The sequence below is a fragment of the Actinia tenebrosa genome, unplaced genomic scaffold, assembly GCF_029948245.1.
Source record: "Actinia tenebrosa isolate PJP-AT-01 unplaced genomic scaffold, QUT_ActTen_1.0 PGA_scaffold1__47_contigs__length_23844297, whole genome shotgun sequence".
In the NCBI taxonomy this organism is placed as follows: domain Eukaryota; kingdom Metazoa; phylum Cnidaria; class Anthozoa; order Actiniaria; family Actiniidae; genus Actinia; species Actinia tenebrosa.
The window spans coordinates 1,403,452-1,419,535 of NW_028292578.1; the positions used below are offsets into that span (position 1 = coordinate 1,403,452).

General features: G+C 36.4%; 3 protein-coding genes across 3 annotated transcripts; 2 read left to right on the forward strand and 1 right to left on the reverse strand.

The window, feature by feature from the left end:
• The first annotated feature begins 228 nt into the window (after window positions 1–228).
• LOC116305089 (leukocyte surface antigen CD53) lies at window positions 229–7,645 on the forward strand. Its single transcript, XM_031714922.2, has 9 exons — window positions 229–526; window positions 891–971; window positions 1,303–1,351; window positions 1,503–1,555; window positions 2,315–2,389; window positions 2,978–3,046; window positions 3,303–3,404; window positions 4,416–4,499; window positions 5,189–7,645. Exons 1-9 carry the CDS (start codon window positions 458–460, stop codon window positions 5,435–5,437), a joined length of 831 nt encoding a protein of 276 aa, XP_031570782.1. The 5' UTR covers window positions 229–457; the 3' UTR covers window positions 5,438–7,645.
• On the reverse strand, window positions 6,553–11,891 carry LOC116305090 (TLC domain-containing protein 2). The gene is made up of 4 exons (XM_031714924.2): window positions 11,571–11,891; window positions 11,335–11,417; window positions 9,422–9,501; window positions 6,553–9,081 (listed from the first exon to the last, which is right to left on the reverse strand). The coding sequence occupies exons 1-4, from the start codon at window positions 11,777–11,779 to the stop codon at window positions 8,710–8,712; spliced, it is 744 nt and encodes a 247-aa protein (XP_031570784.1). The 5' UTR covers window positions 11,780–11,891; the 3' UTR covers window positions 6,553–8,709.
• Window positions 11,892–12,343: 452 nt separating this feature from the next.
• LOC116305091 (ribosomal RNA small subunit methyltransferase NEP1) lies at window positions 12,344–15,784 on the forward strand. The gene is made up of 7 exons (XM_031714925.2): window positions 12,344–12,616; window positions 12,735–12,836; window positions 13,305–13,446; window positions 13,800–13,858; window positions 14,378–14,429; window positions 14,726–14,823; window positions 15,437–15,784. The coding sequence occupies exons 1-7, from the start codon at window positions 12,488–12,490 to the stop codon at window positions 15,548–15,550; spliced, it is 696 nt and encodes a 231-aa protein (XP_031570785.1). The 5' UTR covers window positions 12,344–12,487; the 3' UTR covers window positions 15,551–15,784.
• The last annotated feature ends 300 nt before the right edge of the window (window positions 15,785–16,084 follow it).

The following is a 16,084-nucleotide window of genomic DNA, read 5'->3' on the forward strand; positions in this document are numbered from 1 at the left end:
ACTTTCTAATTTCGCCTGGTCTATCTTAGTGTCACGTGACAGGGCCGAAAGTCACTTTTTGACAGAAATAGAAAACTAGGGATAAATGGAACTTAGTGCTTTGTTTGTTGAAAGTCTACAAAAAAGCAAACAAGGTCAACTTCGTATTGTCTACGCTTACACTTTTGAAGAATTTGGCAAACCTCTGTGTGTGAAAAAAAAGAATTGTTTGCTTGAAGGAATCTTGAAGGAGAATAATATTCTGTAAAGATCCGACAAAAAATCCAATAGAAAAACAGCTTCCGGGATGGTTGTCATGTGAACGACAAGACAATGGAGTGACCTCCATAACGACGTACATTTGTAATCAAAGACAAATCCCCAAGAGACTTTTTGCCCTTGAGCCACAACAACTCACGGCAAGAAAACTATCACTTTACCAACATTCCCTTCATCAAGCCTTGGACGATACTCCAAGATGGTTTTCATGAATAAATCAACTCTCTGCATCAGATGGACTGCTTTCTTTCTCAATACTTTGATTTGGGTAAGCTTTTAAAATTCTTTTAGTATATATTTTAATTAAATATCGAACACATGCGCTAAAGTAAAACGATTTTTTAAAGCGTTGTATATCGTGTAAACAGATATTTATTATCTTTAGAGTACAGAGGCAAAGAGATCCAAATATGCCCGAAGAGTGTTATGTTTGCTTTTCGTACGTCTGCTTTGTGGCTACTTTTTTACGAACGAAACCTAAAAACTTTGAAATACCGAAGCTTATATCATGTGTTCTTTGCACATTTATAATTTTATAATTGAGTTAAGTTCCTGCAAAATTTAATAAGTATTAGAAATGTCGAGCAGTCCGTATATCATGTAGTTAATACTTTTTTTTGGTTTTAATACAGATTGGAGGTTCAATAATGCTTGGTCTTTCGATTTGGGTTTATAGTAAAGAGACTGAATTCGATCACATGGCCAGCGATAAGGTGAGAGTTATTTAATCTCGTCTCTATATGCTAGACTATAGCAAATCATTGGCAATTCAACTACAAAAACGACCCTTTTTCTTGCATATGAAATGTAAAAAATACCATTAAGAACACCCAAAAATATGAGACTGTCTTATCAAAAATCAAAGGGTCTTCTTGTCGCTTTAATAACTCGTTTCGTCTTAAAACAATAGCTACTATAATCCCCTCGCCGATCGCCTCCGGCAACTGGTATAAAGCGTAAAAAATAATCAGTAAAAGGTGTAAAAATATGAGAAAAAATTCATTGCATTACTCTAAAATGATTAGCATTTCTTTATTTTTATAGACTGCATCTGCTTGCTATTTGGCACTGTCCGTTCTACTCTTCGTCATTGGTAGGCCTACGATATTAATTTCGCTTTGTCTTCATCTTATAAGAGAAGAAAAGGAAGGATGTGTATATACCCTGTATTAGAAAACAATCTCAGAATAATTGCTTTAGGACCATCAATAATTAAATTTTGATCAAAGCCTCTTTTTTCGTAGGTTTTTTAGGCTCTTGCGCAATACTTCTTCTAAAACCAAGTCTTCTAAAAATTGTAAGTAAATGGGGGGAAAAATAATTTAATATTGTTGTATAGTTAGCTTGTTCTTTATTTTTCTTGCCTTTATATAAGTACCTTTCAGGTCCCTTTGATGTTTTTCATTGTGGCGTCACACTATCGAAAATTTTAATTTTCTGTTTTATCACAAAAAAGAGTTCGCAGCCAAATTTTAGTGAAACTGTGCGGTTTCCTAGCCTCAGATCATGTAAGCTATATTTGTATCTTTGTATTGTAAAAGAAATATCGCAAAATCTTCTGATACAATTCGGAATTGATAGACACTCATGATTTTTTGAAAGCCTCTCAACTTGGACTCGCCCGGCTTGTCCAATTTTGAAAACTTTCAAAACATCACTCCTACCTATCAATTCCGAATTGTAAACAAGATCGTGCGATTTCCTATGTACTTAAAACTTTTACAAAGAAATGTCAGTTCTTGGGATGAACGTCATAGCCACCATATTGGCCGAACGATAGATCAAACATGGAAACTGTTTCATCGTTATTTATTTATTCACAAGGGTTTTTTGAAATCTGGTTGCGATCCAATTTGCCCGCCAATCTGACATACATTTCTCATTAAAAAATTCATACCTTTGATATGTAATTTACGTGCGATCATATTATTATCATTATTATTATTATTATTATTATTATCTTCACGAAACTTCACAGTTTTACTATAGATTAAATAAATTTCTCTACAGCGTGAAATCACAGGATGAATTCTCATATGTTTATATTTTCTTTTAGTATTTTAGTTTCATAATGACCATACTTCTAGCGGAGCTCTCTGTGTCGCTTTATCTGTATTTTGAGCAAGATAAGGTTCGTAACGTTACTTCAATAGATTTTATCATTTGTGCTCCAAATCTCTTCTTCTCTGCCTTGTTGAGTTCCATTCATACACTACTCAATAGACAAAGGCGAAATTCGGACAAAAAACCTTACAAGTTTACTTTCAGCAGATAATTTTCACAGCCGATCGCAGTTGATCTTAGTTTACATGGGTTATTATCGTAACTTTAAGTAAAAATAATAAAATCGGTTCGTATAATCCTCGTAGCGGTTAAACAGAATGCAATGTTTGTCCGAATCTTTCAGCTATTTTTAGAAGCAGTGCGCTGCGCTATTGAAACCCCCGTCCGCCGGGATTTAACGCGACAAGATTTGGGATTTGGCGCGCATTTAACAGCGTAAATGCACGGGTATACGGGAATCTATAACGCGTACTTCAACATTTTAATAAATAAACAGCAACAACTTCAATCAGAAGTTCATAACTAGATAGTTATGGACTTCTGTTGCAATACTTTCAACAGACAAATTTTCCCGGGGGGGGGGGGGGGTGGTAAATAGAACACTAAATGAAACCTTATCAACTCAGAAGTCTTTTTCGTCCTTATGATTATCTAGATCAAAGGCTTCGTAGAGAAAAACTGGAATGCTACTAATGATGCAACAAGAACGCTGATCCAAGAAAAGGTAAATCCAATAAACTAAATCGGATCTGTATATGTTGTGTTCAAACCTTTAGAGTAGGTAATCAGTGGCCGATCCAGAACGATTTCAAGGGGGTGTCTGTTATCTTGAAAGGCATCACATAGCGTCCTTTTTACCTTATCCTTTGTTCTTATTATTTTTAACTCCGTGGGAGGGAGGGGATGGGGGGTCTAGTTGTTACCTCAGTGTCCATCCTTGATATTAGTAGGTAGGTAATGCCAATCTGTTACTCCAACAGTTCGAATGCTGTAGTATGGATCCAGTCATAACGAGCCACAGTTCGTCCGAGGACTCATCGTGCTATGAAAAAAATGCAGACAATACCATGGCCAGACGGAGAGTAAGTCACGCCAGTAGTTTCATATGACTGTGAAATGGCACGGCACGGCACGGCGCAAAAAAAAAAATAACCCCAATATGTGAGATCATTGCTTAGAGCAGTTTTCGTATGACTGTGAAGATCTCACTGCCGTTTGCGTGCCTTGCCGTGACCGTGATGTTTTCTCAGATGATTTTAATTGGCTGATTGTTTTCTCGCGCGATGTGATTGGTCTGGCAGTGCCGTGACCTTGGCGTGACCGTGTCCGCGCCGTGTTTATGTTTCGTGTTCCGGGCATTTGATTGGATGCAGAGTAAATTCTCGAACAATGTGATTGGTCTGATGTATCCCTTGCCGTGTCACGTCCGTCACTGTGCCGCGAGATTTTCACAGACATACGAAAACTGCTCTATCCAATCAAAATGCGTGAACACGATACAGTCATGGTCACGGTACGGCACTGCACACATCACCAGGACATTACGGGATTGACGGCGACATCATATTTACACCAATGCACAGTATGTGAGATCATTGCTTATCCAACCAAAATGCGTGAAGGCCATACGGCCACGGCACGGTCACGCGTGGCCTCGTCACATTAACGCACGGCCACGTCACGGTCACGCACGTCCACGTATTTTTCATCGGTCATACGAAAATGTTGACGACTGTTAATTGCAATGGTAGTAGAATAGAAATAGGGCCAATAGAATAGATCTCATTGCGACGACAGTGCAGCTAGGTTGTTTAGTTCGCTGCTTTAAGATCAGTTGTGTGAGTGAGCATTATGTCAAACTATTTTCTGTGCGCACTACGCAATAAACACACACAGAGAGAAGGAGATGGGTGAGAATGAAGGGTGCGCATTCGCGTGGGGCGGTAGGAATTTAACACATTTATGGACCACTGATATTCGCAATGTCTAAGAACTTCAGGACTCTACTTTTCATCGTTGAATCCTCTTTGTAGCTTGCTAAACGGAGATATATCAAAGCCATTTGTTTATCAGAAGACTGGTTTCATTTGTAGGATTGCTACACACAACTGTTAAGCTGGGTGAAACGAAATAACATTGCACTGGCTACTAGTGCGGTTTTGGTGGCTCTCATACAGGTACGTCGTTTTTTTTCCTGTTCGTTTTTGTTGAAGTATTACCGGGGGAAGTTGTTTGTTTGTTTGTTTGTTTGTTTGTTTGATAGTTTGTTCGTTTGTTCGTTTTTTCATTCTTTCTTTCTTTACTGGCTGGCTAGTTAGTGTTCTGGTCCATACACACGACGCGAGGTTCTTTCTTCCCGTCATTATCATGTCCTAGACGCCTGCGCTTATTCCCAATCTTAGGGTCCAAACGAAAGAATTCCTTTCCCTTGGGGATAAAAATCTTTCATTAGAGAGTTTTAGATTTACGTTCACGGCAAACGTGAAACGTCAGTTGACCAGTAAAAAATTCGTTTAAATGACTGAAAAAGAATCGCAAAAAAGTCCAAGTAATATAGAAAAACAAAAGAGTATTTACGCTTGGTGAGAAGGTTTGTAAAAGGTAAAGTAAAATACAGGAAAACTATGAAAACGTGATCACGTTTGCCGTTTGCGGGGAGAAAAAAAAGTCAATCTAAAACTCTCTATTGTTTCAGTGAACCCCAGTTAGAAATTTAATGCAATAATACTGATAGATCTCCCTTCAACCGTCTCATGATAGCTTTGCGGCTGTAGTACTCTACACATGAACCAGAAGTTCATTTTCATTTGTTGATCTTAATGAAAAAAAAAAAAATATATATATATATATATATTTATATTGACAGGTATTCTTACTGGCGAGCTCTTGCCGGTTACTGGCGACTATCGACTCAGGAGATCGAATGATAAGACAGATTAAGGTACGACCACTAGCTTCGAACAATGAACTACATCCTGATGGAAGCACAGCCTCTTACACACCTCCATCTACGCCTGTTAGACATATCATTGAAAGAAAAGAATGGGCTAAACTCAGCTCAAAGAGAAGCTTTAGAAATGCATTCGTTGAGGGTAAGACTAGTAAAGCATCTTAGGAAGAGGCACAGAGAGTGTTTCGAATCATGGGAAATGTTAGCGTACAATATGAGGACTGTAGGTGGACGGGAGTCCAAGCACTGTAGCTGGTTGGTATGGCTTTTCATTGCTTCTTGGTGAGAAACCATTTGTTGCCCATTTCTATCACAAATGGATCAATAATATGAAATCAAGACAATACCTGTGTGACTTGGCAACAGTTGGAGATCATGATCATGATTCCTTAGTTTAGCGCGCTCCGAGTCATCAGAGAAAAGACTACGGAACATTTATAGTGCAAATGCATGCCAGATGATTCATGACGTCGAAAGAAGGAGAAAAAAACGACTTTAGCCGACTTATCAGAAAGGGATGAATGGATATCATGTTGGATGAATTTAACAAAAGATTCATCACGAATCTCTTTTGTTATATTATCCAACATGGCAGACGTGTCTTTTGTTATTTCTTTCTCTTGGGAACGACTGCAAACCAGCAATACACTCTAACATAGTCTTATTGAAGCTCCAAAAATTCCCATAGTGATACCATTTTCAGTCTGTAATTTTGCTCTGGACCCAATCACGTTTAATGATGACCCAGCACCAAATTACGGATCGTTTATTTTTGGCCAGGAAGGATTTGGGGGCCAGTTACTAAAAAAATCAGGATCAAGATGGGCAGGGCATGAAACAAGTCCAATCAAATGGCAGGTCAATAAAAATAGCACCTTTACTTTGGATTGTGTTTTGCGAACTGAGTTAGTATGTATGATATATGCAAACCTGTCAGTGGTTTTATTAAATGGCATACAAAAGTAGAAATACAGAAATTTTATTTTTTAAACAAAAAAAAGGGGAGTTAAAAGATGCAAGTTACCGCACACAGCAGATGTCTTTACCAAAAATTTTAGTTACTTACAGTAACTAAAATGTTTTTGGTATATTTTGTAAATTTTCATGTACACTTAAGTATTTCAAAGACCTTTTGCATTTGATGTCAAAGCAGCTCAATCTGGAGGTCAAAATAAAAGAATTCAATTCCCTTCTTCTTTTATGATGTTAATGTTAAATTGTTCTGACCCCCAGGTAGGGATTTAGTGCAAGGGGTCTATAAAGAACTAAATGACACTTGATTATTGAAATCACTTTAATTTATTTCAATGTACATAATGGTTTACTAAGAAACTTATGTATGTATGCCTCGAAAGAGTATAATTATTTCTAATTAATAATTCATTTATGCATGAAAGAGTTCTCAACCTATGACACTAATGCCATTATTACATCTTGATTCTATGCACTACTACCAGAATCGAATCCTCTTCAAATTATTTTTCTGAGTCAAAAGTTTAAAACTCACCCAAGTTCCTTATTTGCTTGGAATAGCCAATTGGGGTCCCAATCGGAAGTCGCAAGATAGTATATGGTGTTACTGGTAGTTAGGAAAAGACTATGTAAAGGATTCTAGTAGTGGTAGAGTGAAGGCATTTAACCAGTGAAATATAAAATACTAGTCAACGTGTAATAGTCAAATAGACACAAAAGAAAACAATGGAATTAGGGGCTACTAGAAGTGTATATAATAATAAATAATAAAATATCTATTTCACTGGTTTAATGACTTCACTCTAATATCCTAAAGGTGTAATAATATAAGAACAAATAATTTACGACATACATTAAAAAGATAGATTGAGTAACAAAAATAATTAATACAGTAACTAATACTATGTCCTAAATTTGAATTTTGAGGTAACATTTTTGCACTTGCATTTAAAGCCTTTCATGGTAAATCCTTACTGTGCGAACACACTTGTGATCACAATATAGAGTGAAAACAAAGGAAACAAACTTGATCCAATCAGGAGCAAGCAATGAAGCCAAGATATAGAACTGAGAAGAAACTTAGATGTTCTCAACAACTGTGGCAATGAGTGCTTGTGATTGGCCGAGGTCAATATCATACCAATATTGCTCTCTCCTGATTGGCTAAAGTCTTTCTTATCTTACATTTTGTTTAAGTGTTCCCGGTTAGTGTGTCCGCAAAGTAAAGTATAGATACATTCTTAAAAGAGAAAATATAAAAATATAAGGGGTATGCAAATTCGTTAATGGCGAAATTTGTAATCTGCAAAAAAACTGCTAAAATCCAAATCCATGATTTGATAGTTGCTTTCATTGTATTTTTGTGTTGGCTAACAAAAATAAACATGAAGCATTTCTGAAGAGGATTTATATCTGCAATCCAAACTCTATGACAAGCAAAAACTAAAATCCGGACCAAAAAATGGATAAATCTGCAATCCACTGCATTTATAGGATCTGCCAATCTGTTAAAATTTTAATCTGAATCTGAAACTACCGGACTAAATTGTTTTTGAAATCTGCACTCTAGTCTAATCCCTCCCCCTAGTAGACAATATGGTAGTTGAATGATGGCAAAATTTTACAACTACCATTTGTACCTCATTGAAATTTTTTTTGAGGTATTAGATTAAGTAGAGTTATTACAATTAATGCATTTTTACATCACATAATTCATGCATTGCTTTTTTCCCATATGTAATCAACATGTTTTATCCATTCACCTAATTTAAATAATTATATATATTACATGTTTTTTTATCTCTATATAACAGTGTGCATTACCAATAAAAAATGGAAAAGGATGCACGATTTTGAAATGTTGTAGGTCTTTTGGCCTCAGATCTATATGTCAAAAAAATTGGGATCTATACGTGTACGTTTCCTTGAAGTAGAACTTTCCCAAATTTCCTTGGATGACCACGAAACGATTTGAAATTGAAACTGAACTTGATTCCCTATGAAATTGCTTTCATAATCAAGAGAAATTTTAGGAACATCACTTGCATCTCATTTCGTAGAATTATCTACAGTATTTACAGCAATCACAGACTCGGCATCTCATGTGAGTGTACTTTGTTAGGTGTCTCCCTTGATTCAAGGATTTTTCTCCAGGTTTCCAGTTTTCCTTCCCACAAAACCTAACATGCTAAAGTGCAATTCAATATGTGTGTTAGCCGTGCCCTGACTTTGATTGGCCCAGTGATTGTTTCAGGGTTCAATGTGTGAGTTAGCCATGCCCTGGCTTTTATCAGCCCTGCAGAGATCATTTCAGGGTTCTATCTGTGAGTTACAGTAGCTCTCCTCTGACTTTGATCATTATTAGCCCAGAGGCTGTTTTAGGGTATACATAAAATTCGATTATAGCATCTTAAACTAAAATCTATCTTATATGTAAACTGTTGATCATCATTTAAAATAATAGCCTAATAGTCATCTTTAATTTGTAAACGCTTCTTGAAGTCAGAGTTCCATAAGATCAAAAATAACAAGATGTTGATAACAATTAAACTCCCCATTCCAAGTGAACCATAAACTGCATGCGCCAAAGGCATGGCATGACGGTTCTTGATAACGTAGTTCAACATCCACCCACTGGATAGAAAGCGGAACATGATGAAGGTGACTAGTAGTAAAATACCGTTGATTTCATAAATGGTACTAGTCTTGCTGAAACCATGGAAGGACATCAGTCGCCTAACATGGAGAAAAATACTATTGATTTCCATGAGAAGAGAACACATTGCAAAGCCTATGTATTTTTCAGAGAAGACTGCTATTCCAAATGCACCAACAACCTGAAAAATATACCAAGAAATCAAAACTAATTAAGTAATGATTTCATCATATCTATTGATACTTAAATCAGCCTATGTTTAGATAGAGGGTTTAAATATCCACAGAAAATAACAGAATAGACATCCCCATACTCGATAAAAATCCTGGTAAAATATTGATTTTTTTGTTTGCTGGTACTTCAAATGTATCAAGGTACTCTTTCAATTTCTGATTTTTATTTCACACAACTGTACTAATTTAGTGAGGTAAAGTCGTGACCTGATAATGCATATGGCCTTGACCTACACTGTATCACAAATCAGTGTTATAAATAATGTTGAGATTTTCCAGAGAACTCACCACCACATGATGTATCAAAATTACTCCTGAATTTTTTAAATCATTGAATACCAGGTCAAAGAAGTCGTGTATGAAATAACCTGAAAAATGAAATAAAAAACATCTTATTTCCCTATCTAAATATTGAGAAGTTATACATACAGTGGTGATAAGTGTTGAAAGAATGCCATGTACTCAGAATAGTCATTTGCTAGGGAGGAAGCTAACAGGTAAGACAGACAGCACTCGGCATGGGTGGTCTAAGCTTCTACTGTGCAGACACACTAACTGGGACCACCTGAATATAACTGAATAACCAGATAACAGTAAACTAGACATAAATTGAACTGATAGCGTTAGCCAATCAAATTATCCAGTTCTCTGGCTCTTATTATATCAATGTGCTATATGATTGGCTGGTTAAACATGTGAGTGGAGTTTTGTAACCCACCATAAGAAGAGAGATTTTTTTATTTTGTGCATGTATTAGTTGAAATCTGATCTGAAACCTTTTGGTTCTGGTAATATAAAACAATCAAAACTCTTTAAATTTGATTGACATAAACCCAAACAACTCACTGTAACCTGTCTGCACTCCTATTGTCTAAATTCTATTGTCTAAACTAAAGGAATGAGATGGAAAAAGTGGGATTTCCTCATATTTTTCACAGAAAAATGGTACCTCATACACAGGGAACGGGATTTTAGAGACTCAAAATGGTAAATCAAATGATTTTTATAAGGATTTCAAGTGCCATAGAATCTTGCAACATCTACACTGCACAAAAGATATTTAAATGTTGCATATAGACAGCTCATACTACAATTTCCATCAAGCACCTCAAGCTTGAATTAATTACTTTAGTTACCAAGGTGACGAGACACGGTTAAGCATGGACGATAAAATTCATTTGATGAAGGGTATTTTAAAATGGGGAAAAATCTTGTTACAAATTGCACTAATTGCTGGGTTTCAGTTAGCTGATAAATGTCTTTGAATTTTATTATCTGCTCCAAATGGCTGTCAAATACTGACAACCATGTGCTGTCAACCAGAAAGATTTCAATTGAAAAGGTTTGATCCAGCATGAAATGACATCAATCGAAAGTAAGCAATTTCTAAATATAAAGTGTGACACATATACCACACATCTATCAAAACATGCAAATGATGGAAGGTGTAGTGCACACACACATGCACACAACATTAGAATTTACGTTGTGTGCATGCCTGTACAGGTCACTGCTATAAAACATCATTAACAATATTTGTCAAATTGTTTCTTTTAATTGTGAAATTATGAAAACATTGTAAACTTAAAGTAAAAAGCTGCTACGATACTGTCACAGCATTGTCTACTTTTCTCATTTTTTACATATTATTTATTACAAGAAAATACAAGTACATCGTATTTTTTTACGTTTCTTTTTAAAAAAATGTCACTGCTGCATCATATCTGAGAAATAATATTACAATGCGTGATTTTCTAAAGCGTGAAAATTAACCAGTGACGTCTTGAAATGTTCTTAACATACTTACAAATGAACATGCTATTCGTATAATTTCGAAATAAACCCTGATAAATAAATAATAGATTTTTCCTTGACTGCAGGTACATAATGAACTGCCCTGCTTTTGATTTTCAAAGTGAACTTTATTACGTAACTATATATTTGTAAAAACGAGTGAGTCTCTAGAGGCCTCAAAGGCTGTGAATAGCAAAAAGAGTGAAAAGAATAACTTACTAGTAATACAATGTACATGTCCCCACGCATTTTAGAGATCTTACAATTTTTTCCACGAAAACAAAAAAATTTTGACAAAATTTCTTGTTATTATTACATAACATGCCTTTTTCACTTGACTCTTGCATAACTATCACTATTAGTTTAATGGTATATGCAGTCTTTTCAGCAAATATTTATAGACTTACCCATTGAAAAGCAAACCAGGTAGTAAGAAATCCAAGTCCACGTTCCAATCATATCTGAGAGCATAGCTGGCTCGTCAAAAAAGCTATAAAAACAAGGCAAGTTAGTGAGCGCAGACGGGGTAGTGTGCGGGTTGTAACTACTGGAACGACTTCCATCGACTCGCGCGCCAAAGGACAGTAATCGTCTTTGTATTTTAACGAGTTAACAAACACTCCACTACCCAAGCAGATCTTACCTGTAGACTGAAAGGACTGCAGTGACGAAGGAGTGTACGAGAGAGATGGATATATTACAGTACATCCACTGTTTTCTTGGCGGTCCCTCACAGATAGAACTGGGGTATCGCACTACAGACTTGAAGATAAGCAATAGTAATCGCATCGATACGAAGGACAAAATAATCGCCAATCCTCCTAATTGCATTGTCGTTATTGCAGCCATCATGACAAGAAAGCGGAAATTATGGATATGAGTTTTGGCGACGAGATTTCGCTCTGCTTTTATTGAGCAGACTTCTATGTAGCGAAGCAAAAACAAACGTACCGCATTCGTCACACTCGCGTCTGGAGTGGTGTGATACACAGGGAACCCAACATATAAAAATATCGTCAACATTGGGGGCGCGAGAGGGGATCGGCGAGGGGGCTGTTAGATTTGAAATGAGCAGCTGAAAATTTGGGGCTCATTGGAGATGAGAATGAGAGGATGGAATAAAATAAACTGACCTTCCTTTAGGCTTGGACTAAATATCACTTTAAAATCTCCGTACGAGAATTTTTACTTGAAATTTCTACTCTCTAAATTACTATAGCTCATTTTAATATGACGGTGAAATCATTTGGTCTTCATTTTTATGTCGTCTTTCATAAGATCGTTCATTTTCAGGAATCTAGACACAAGATAAGATACTGCAACCGTGACCTCGATTGCCGTTAATCAGCCTTTGTAAAAACCATGGTTAAAAATAGAAAACCGACAAAAAGATTTAAAAGCCTAATTTTGTTATATATGGGGGAAAAATTTAAAAAAGGTTACTGAAATGAAAAAAAGCTTTTGTTTTGATAGTCTAAATATGGTCGATGAGGACTTTGGGTACCTTGATTTTTAAAACCAAATTGGGTTCCCTGTGTTTTATGTCGAAGACTGATCAAGATGGCGGCTCAAGGTCAAGAAGAAGGTGATTACGACAAACCACGCAAAATACCTCGAACTCTAAAGGAGAAGGATTCGGGTAAAAGACTCATCGTAGTTATAGAGAAAGCGTCATTAGAAGCTGTGAAAGTAAGTTGGAATAACCTTAGATCAAACAGAAATCTTAATGCAAAAAGCCAAAATCTTGTTCCACGTGTTTGTGTTTATGACCCGGTTATGAACGGTTTTGTTCCTTGTACTCGTTCAGAATGGTAAGAACTTCGAACTGCTAAACTGCGACCACCATAAAGGAATAATGAAGAAGAATAATAGAGACCCTGCAACAGCAAGACCAGACATCACTCACCAAGTAAGAAAATTATCTAAAGGGGCACTTCAAAACTTCAGTTTTGTTGAATGCATAGTTTATCTTATTATTTTGAGTCCCGGGGGGGGGGATCCTCTCAAATTTGTGGATCCTGTTTGAGATATAATTTATTGCACTGAGTTCCTGTTTCAATTATCATGTCATCTCGCGTATCGTTTTTTTACGACCATAATAACCAGTTTCAGTCAGTACGAAAGTAGAAACCCTGAATATGACAAGAAACTCAGGAAGAACTTGGACCTTGAGTGAAATTGCATACCCTGTTTATGACAAGAAGCTCGACAAACCATACCAGGGTATCAGGTATTCAGCGGGATCATCCCTGTATAGTCCATATATGAGAGTACCCCCCCCCCCCCCCCCGGGTCATTATGCGCTAGCATAGCAAAATACAGAAAAATTATACATAAGAATTGAATGGAAAAATTTTCTTCTTGTTTTTTTCTTCAGTGTCTGTTAATGTTATTAGACAGCCCGCTAAACAAGGCTGGCTTACTTCAAATCTACATCCACACAGAGAAGAATGTATTGATTGAAATCAATCCTCAGACAAGGATTCCCAGGACGTTTGATAGATTCTGTGGGCTCATGGGTATGAGAAAACTTATAATAGGGACTGTTCATTGTTTAACAAGGGGGAGGGGTGGGTCAGTACAAAAATAGGTTTAAGAGGGGGGTACGTGTACAAAAGAATTCAAGTTGCACAGAACGTAAAACAATAGAGAAGCCATTTTTTTGCAACAACCGTGAGGGAGTTTGATTTCTTTTATGGATACCAAGCTAATCCCACTGCCACCCTCCCTGATAAAAAAATAATGGTCACCTTAAATGTTGTCGTATGACAGAGGAAGGGGTGGTATATCATATTCTTGCAAAATCCCCCTTGATTTAAGACATGTTTTGCTAATTTCCTTTTTTTATTTCCAATTTTGTGTTTGCTTTTAGTTCAATTATTACATAAACTTAGTATCCATGCATCAGATGGACCCCAAAAACTTCTAAAGGTAAAGTATCAAGCATATTCAAATACACCATCTTCACCATCATCATCATCATCATAACCATCATCATCTTCATCATTATCATCACCACTACCATCATCATCATCATCACACCACCAATATACACTCAATTGAAGAATCTTTGTTGGGTTCAGAAAAACAAAGAATTAAGCTGAGACCAAAATGGCACATGGGAAGTATGTTAATTAGATGTATGCTGTGACCGGCGACCCGTGGCATCATCCACTGTTTTTAATACGCGTTAGGCATTCTAAACCGACTGCATGGATGTCGCAAATGAATAAATTATAATATAATTATGTCATTTCCCATGTGCCATTTCGGTCTCAGCTTTTATGTTCTATGTTTCTGAACCTGACAACAATTCTTCAATTGAGTGTATACCATAATATGTCCACCAAATGTAAGTTTATGGTGAAATTAACATTTTTATTTGAGGAGTCTTGTTAAAACAGGGCTAAGTGAGTCTCATTATTTGATTGCGTGTTATTGGTCTTGTAGGTCATTAAAAATCCTGTTACAGATCACTTACCTACTGGTTGTCGTAAAATTGGTAAGATATTTATTCCATTTTATTTAAGTTGGTGATAGTTTTATTGAAAATATTTTGGGATGACGTGGAAGTGTTTTAAATGTTGCCTCTCATCAATGCAGCCATATCATACTCTTTAATAAATGATACGTATTCTGATTTTTCTCGTGATTGAGAGTCATTTGTAGAGGACTGCGATGTTCCTCTATGAATGACCCTCAATCATGTGACAAATGAATAAGTACCATTTATTACTTTTCCATGATGAATAATATTTTTCATTTAAACATAATCTTTGAATACATGTTTTTTAATAGGAACATCTTTTCATACTGATAACCTGGTGAAAGTAAGAGACATCGTACCTGCGGATGAACCTATAGCAATAGTCATTGGAGGAATGGCTCATGGATCAGTAAGCAAATAGACATGTGACAGAACTTTAAGCTATGGACACATGGTGCAACATATTACACACAATGTTGTATGCAATTTATGTCACGAGCCATGACAGGATGCAATTATTTGTTGCATGCAACATTGCTGAAGTAGAAAACTATCCTACTTCAGCAACATTGCCTGCAATGTTGCGCGCAATGTTGCATCATGTGACTGCACCTTTAGACTCGCAGAAAGTAATGTTAGGGACAATATTTTTTAGTTCTCCTTTTGCAAAGTTGGAAATTTTAGGTTGATTTGCAAGAAATTCAGTTTGAAATTGAGAGCTCTCTGCCTCTCTTCCCCCAATGAACTACTCTGGTATTTCAGAAGCTGGTAATGTGAATGGAAATAACATCCATGTCCCTTGTTTTTTCACCATCTCCTCCATCTAGTGATGATCGTAATTGTCAGTTAGGTTGTGGGATTGATTTCTGGAATGACTGACACTTAAAATAACTGCAGAAAGCTGATGAGTATAAGGATGATGTTTGGATTGTTGATGATGATAACGAGGCTAATGTTGATGATGTTAGATTATGATTATGATGATGATGATACATGTGTTCATGTTCTTTTTCCTGTTGCAGATTGATCCTGATTATGTAGAAGATACTATTTCCATCAGTCAATACCCTTTATCTGCTGCATTGGCATGTGCTAAAATCTGTACAGCATTCGAGGAAGTTTGGGGGGTTGTGTAATAGTAAAAAATTATTTTGTCGAAATAAATAAAGAACAAAATATAAAATGTGTGACAATCATGTTGGTGAAAAATCGACAGGTCAGATAAATGGCACCAAATGTCTTTGGGTTTATTTGATTAAGTCTTGTTATATAATCAAGGGAATGCCTATTTTTAGGGAGGAATGAACCCCTCTCAAAATAATCGTGATGTGAGGCTTAAAAAAATGAAAATAAATGAGACATCAGACTTTTCTCGATGGAATTTGTACATTACTTTTGTATTACCATGTTAGCCATGCTTGCATTCAAGATAATAATATTCTGAGATGGGTCCATTTTCTGGCCCCCCTTTTTTTGTAAGAAAATAAAACGAAATCTGACCCTTCAATCTTGAAGAAATAGAAAACGCGCGCGCGTGCTGTGTGCTGTCATAAAGCACGCGGGGTTGACAGAACACGAGAGAAGTGTTCGGAGAAGCACAACGCGTTTCGGAGTGCCTCTCGACACTTCTCGAGTGTTCCGCCAATCCCCAAGTGCTTTACGATTGCACA

Excerpts from the sequence above, each read along its gene's own strand:
- LOC116305089 (XM_031714922.2), top strand. The coding sequence starts at position 458 with ATGGTTTTCATGAATAAATCAACTCTCTGCATCAGATGGACTGCTTTC. Across the intron at positions 1,352-1,502 it reads CGTTCTACTCTTCGTCATTG|GTTTTTTAGGCTCTTGCGCA; the intron begins GTAGGCCTACGA and ends CTTTTTTCGTAG. Across the intron at positions 4,500-5,188 it reads TTTTGGTGGCTCTCATACAG|GTATTCTTACTGGCGAGCTC; the intron begins GTACGTCGTTTT and ends TTATATTGACAG.
- LOC116305091 (XM_031714925.2), top strand. The coding sequence starts at position 12,488 with ATGGCGGCTCAAGGTCAAGAAGAAGGTGATTACGACAAACCACGCAAA. Across the intron at positions 13,447-13,799 it reads TAGATTCTGTGGGCTCATGG|TTCAATTATTACATAAACTT; the intron begins GTATGAGAAAAC and ends GTTTGCTTTTAG. Across the intron at positions 14,430-14,725 it reads TACTGGTTGTCGTAAAATTG|GAACATCTTTTCATACTGAT; the intron begins GTAAGATATTTA and ends GTTTTTTAATAG.
- LOC116305090 (XM_031714924.2), bottom strand. The coding sequence starts at position 11,779 with ATGATGGCTGCAATAACGACAATGCAATTAGGAGGATTGGCGATTATT. Across the intron at positions 11,418-11,570 it reads GCAGTCCTTTCAGTCTACAG|CTTTTTTGACGAGCCAGCTA; the intron begins GTAAGATCTGCT and ends TTGTTTTTATAG. Across the intron at positions 9,502-11,334 it reads CCTGGTTTGCTTTTCAATGG|GTTATTTCATACACGACTTC; the intron begins GTAAGTCTATAA and ends TTCATTTTTCAG.